Source organism: Benincasa hispida, chromosome 4 (genome assembly GCF_009727055.1).
Source record: "Benincasa hispida cultivar B227 chromosome 4, ASM972705v1, whole genome shotgun sequence".
Taxonomy (NCBI): domain Eukaryota; kingdom Viridiplantae; phylum Streptophyta; class Magnoliopsida; order Cucurbitales; family Cucurbitaceae; genus Benincasa; species Benincasa hispida.
This window is the reverse complement of record NC_052352.1, coordinates 18,993,637-18,998,387: the sequence shown is the minus strand read 5'-3', so window position 1 is coordinate 18,998,387 and position 4,751 is coordinate 18,993,637. Positions and strand designations below refer to the sequence as shown.

At 37.5% G+C, this 4,751-nt stretch overlaps 1 protein-coding gene across 1 annotated transcript; it reads right to left on the bottom strand.

Annotated features, from left to right (window-relative positions):
* Nucleotides 1–574: 574 nt before the first annotated feature.
* On the bottom strand, nucleotides 575–4,244 carry LOC120074983 (phospho-2-dehydro-3-deoxyheptonate aldolase 1, chloroplastic). Its single transcript, XM_039028110.1, has 5 exons — nucleotides 3,582–4,244; nucleotides 3,196–3,473; nucleotides 2,367–2,643; nucleotides 1,857–2,102; nucleotides 575–1,084 (listed from the first exon to the last, which is right to left on the bottom strand). The coding sequence occupies exons 1-5, from the start codon at nucleotides 4,131–4,133 to the stop codon at nucleotides 818–820; spliced, it is 1,620 nt and encodes a 539-aa protein (XP_038884038.1). The 5' UTR covers nucleotides 4,134–4,244; the 3' UTR covers nucleotides 575–817.
* Between the last annotated feature and the right edge of the window lie 507 nt (nucleotides 4,245–4,751).

Sequence of the window (4,751 nt, the reverse complement as noted above, 5' to 3'; positions counted from 1 at the left end):
AATGGTAAGGGTATATTCTATGTTTTTAAAAGTTTAAAAATATTATTAACTAAGATTTCTTTCTTGACATGGAATGATGCATCCTTAATATCTCACTAGTTCATAGAAATTTTTTTTGTGTGATTGTAGTATGGAGAATTGTCCATACTACCTTCATTCATTATTAGCCCTAATTGCGTTATTAAAAATAATGTAAAAGTAATAAAAATGTTAATATATCATTTAGGGACGTTTCAAATCATAAATGGGCAAGGAATTTTTCCTCGTTCACCACATTTGACACTAAGTTTTATGTGAAAGTTATTGGAAACCGACTCTTCTTAGGTATCCAAGTTGATCGCCTATCTTATGGACTTGTACTCGACCAATCTAAATATGTTGCACGGCTAGACATAGATAGTGTTTAATGTGAAGAAGACCCTTTTGAAATTAGGACTCTCTATATTTTAATAATGACCATGATTTTTTGGTGTAATTGACTCTTATCATAATACAACCCCCGAGAAAATAAACAATAATGAAAACGATGAACTATAATTTACAAAAGCATAAACATTTAATTCAAAATCTTTACAAATGGAGAATGAGATAAACTAACACTCAAAGCTTCATATAGGAATGGCAAGGTCTAGTTTAACCCATTTCTATTTATGAGGGTCCCAATGCCAAACCAATAGTTTTCAGTGTAATACAAAGTATACAACGAAAGAAAAGTAGATAAATACCATAATTGATATTGATACAGCCAAGAGAGGAGGCAGCAGAAGATTGAAAAGGACAAGGATAATATTACAAGGACAAACTTTATTAAAGCATTTTACAGGCCAGAAGAGGGAAGAGATGTTTGCAACTTGATCCTCCTCTTCCTGAATCGCTCGGCGATAACGAAGGCGAGCTCGAGGGATTGTGAAGCATTGAGCCTAGGATCACAGTGGGTGTGGTAGCGTGAGCTCAAGTCATCAAAGGTTACGGTTCTCGACCCACCAATGCATTCGGTCACATTCTGCCCAGTCATCTCCAAGTGAACTCCCCCAGCATGGCTGCCCTCTTGCTCGTGCACATCAAAAAAGGCTCTCACCTCAGCCTGCCAACACAAACCTCCATATTACTTGCTTTCTTCAGACAAACATAGATTGACAAATTAGTCAAAACTTCTTGTTATATTTGTTGTTAGCTTCAAGAGTTTTTTCCCCCAACTTGGATGACCCACAATGAAATGTAAAACAAGCAACTTAAAGAGTTGGTGAAAATTGTCATAATCTAAAAATTTGTTCAAAAGGTGCAACCAACTTGGTGATAGGGAAACTGAAACATACCTACCCTGCTTACCTACCTACCACAATTCTTTAAGAACACTCTGACCACAAAAATCTTTCCAAGTCCCAATATCCTACCAAATGGCCATCTCTACGTGGACAGACAAAAAACTATCTACAATACCTTCTTACTCTTCTCTAGCAAATATTTCCCTCGCCGCGAAATACTGGAAATATTTTCTTTTAGAAAAAGGATACAGAATTTTCATTAAGTGAATGAAAAGGATGGTGAAGTACTTGAAATAAGAAATTTAGCTGAATATTGCTATTTCTGTCCATCCAGCACCAGTTCCAAGCAATTTTTAGGGGTGGATCTAGAGATTTGGATATGAAAGTTAATACTCGAATGGTTATGAACTGATTGAGAAACCATAATGGTTGGATCGAATAAAAATCAATGTCACATAGTTAAATGTACTCATTATATGCTAAAATTATGAAATATCATACTATTTAGGAATTAGGAGTAACTTTATGTTCTATTAATCATGCCTTTCTGATCTAGCCCAGCAATTGAATAACAAAAGATTGATATCATACCCTGATAGCGTCGAAGGGGCGGGTCTTGAGACCACAGGGGGCTTTGATAGTGTTCCCATGCATAGGATCGGAGACCCATGTGACAATTTGCCCAGACCTGCGAACAGCTCTGATCAGATGAGGAAGCTTCACTCTCATATTCTCAGCTCCCATTCTGGTGATCACTGTAATCCTCCCTGGCTTGTTTTGAGGATTTAATATCTCAATGATCTTAACTAGCTCGCTTGGATTCATCTTATCACTTACCTACACCATAAGATTCAAGTTATTTAGTCAAGACGGTCAAATACATGTTCACATGAGGAATACGATCCAAATAGTGTATAAAAGGAGCTTTTTCAGGACATGAGAACATAAAACATATTTCTGCTACCTTCCACATCAACTTATATAACATCAGATAGCATCGTTTTTCGACATGGGATCTCTCAAAAACAATATAGGACATGTCCTTGTTACCAAATTATCAACAAAACGAACAAATCTGGTAGCTTAATCAGATGCACTTACTTTAATCCCTAGGGGATTGGCAACCCCTCTTAAGAATTCAACATGTGCACCATCCAACTGTCTGGTTCGTTCACCCACCCAAAGCATATGAGCAGAGCAGTCATAGTAAAGACCAGATGTCGAATCCAACCGCGTAAGTGACTGCTCATAAGGCAAGAGTAAGCATTCATGAGATGTCCAGAAATCGGTTGCAGTCATGATAGGATGATCAATAGTGAGTCCAGCGGCAGCCATGAATCCAAGGGCCTCATCAACTCGGTGGGCGAGTTCTTGGTATCTGAAACACAATAATAATAAAAGATTTAGAACCAAAGAAAGTAAAAATTAATGTCAATTATATCTCTAATCTATTCTTGCATATGAAGAATAATGTGCATAATCAGAAACAAAGCATTCAGTTCCCCATGAAAGAAGGTTAACTTTCCTTGTTCTCCAATTATTACGAATGTATAAAGTTTATTGGCTGGGCACAAAGTTAAGTTAAATACTTAAATTAATTGAGACCGATCACTGACAAGTTTGGACAATTATAAAAGAATTCAACGTTTGTAGTTATGATTCTTATGAAGTGATTGTTTTTAAAGATCTCTACACTTAATACAGAATTAAAGATGCATGGAGGGGAAAGGGCATGGAAAAAAAGAATCATCAAAAGCCTGAGAATTCTTATCAAAAGAAAAAGGGAAATCAGAAGCCAGAGGAACCTTGAAGATTCATTAAGATCTTTTTTATGAGAAAAATAAAATGGGTTGACTCAACTCCTTTAAACGCCCAAAATTTGACCCGGATAAACTCGATAAGATGAAAGAATCTGAATTAAAACAAATACCTATCTCCTTGCTCGCTATGCTCTGCAAAATCCAAGTTCCACTGTGTGACCCTCTGCATGGCTGCATAACCACCAGTGGCAAAAGCCCTCAAAAGATTCAAAGTTGCAGCAGATTGACAGTAAGCCCGAATCAACCTTTGAGGATCTGGAATCCTCGACTTCTCATCAAACGCATCGCCATTGATATTATCGCCCCTGTAACTTGGTAGCTTTACACCGTCCTTCTCTTCTAACGAGTCTGACCTCGGCTTTGCAAACTGGCCGGCCATTCTACCAACCTTAACAACAAAATTTCCAGATTCACGGATCAATTTTACCGAAACCAAAGAGAAAAACGAGGCCAAAATCAAAAGAAAAATTAGACAGAGAAGCAAACGAAATGAGACCTTAATGACTGGCATTTGTCCTCCAAACATTAGAACAGCACCCATTTGAAGAAGAACCCTGAATGTATCACGAATGTTATTGCCGTTAAATTCCTTAAAGCTCTCAGCACAATCCCCACCTTGTAGAAGGAAAGCATTCCCCATTGCCGCCTCTGCTAAACGTTCCTCCAGGCTCCTCGCCTCTCCAGCGAAGACGAGTGGTGGAAATGCTTCCAGCGTTTGAAGCACCGATTGGAGCTCCTCTTGATTCGGATACTCGGGAAGCTGATGAGCTTTCTTCGACCTCCAACTATCGGGAGTCCATTTCTCAGAACCCAACTTCTGAGCCGTCTTCACCGTCGAGTTCGCCACAGCCGATGCAACAGATTTCTTCTCCATCGGTGGCTCGGAAACCACAGGTTTGTTCGCAGACTCAGAAGCTTGAGCGACGATCCGCATGGGCTTTTGATCGTTGGAGTAGAGAGAACAATGGTGAGGCTTAGAGGAAGGAAGAAGGGTCTGAGTCCCAACAAAAGATTTGGTGGGAATGAGAGAACTGCTGGAAAGAGCCATTGTTCAGTTGGCTTCTTCGATTTCCGTGGCCGTTCTTCGCTGCAATGGAAAATTGAGCAGACATGGATTTTATATAGACGCCAGTGCAGCCTAGCAAGTCGAAGGAGGGAGAAGCCACGCTTCAATTTATTTTTATTTATTATTCTTATTATTATTAGAAAATTAGGTGCCGTGGAGACGGAACAAAAAGTAAATAAAGTTTTGTAGTTTAGCTGTTCAGCTTGGTTTCTTTAAACTAACGATGCAATTTAAGCACATCATTCAAACAAAAACAAATACCGAACACTTCTAAATATGAATTCAACTAAAAATTTCAGATTTTTCTTACATTGGTTGGTGAAAGAAAAAAAAAAAACAAATAAATCAGTGATTTAGATTGGTGATTGGTGAAGTTTATTTTCTAAAAAAAAAATGTTTATAAGATTTAAGTTAGTAAGTTAGTGAATCCTAACCATACATATTCATAAAAACTTTTGAACAAAAAATTGCAGCAAAATTACTTTTAATTATTTTTAATTATAAAACAACTTTAGTTGCTAGCTCATATTGTATTAGTGGGATTGAAGGAGAACAAATAATTAAAATAAATATATTAAATCCCCGATCAAATTAAAAGCT

What these genes read in the sequence shown, in the direction of transcription:
- LOC120074983 (XM_039028110.1), bottom strand. Translation starts at nt 4,133, where the DNA reads ATGGCTCTTTCCAGCAGTTCTCTCATTCCCACCAAATCTTTTGTTGGG. An exon ending in GACAAATGCCAGTCATTAAG is followed by an intron (nt 3,474 to 3,581) that starts GTCTCATTTCGT and finishes TTTGTTGTTAAG; the next exon opens with GTTGGTAGAATGGCCGGCCA. An exon ending in CATAGCGAGCAAGGAGATAG is followed by an intron (nt 2,644 to 3,195) that starts GTATTTGTTTTA and finishes ATTGTGTTTCAG; the next exon opens with ATACCAAGAACTCGCCCACC.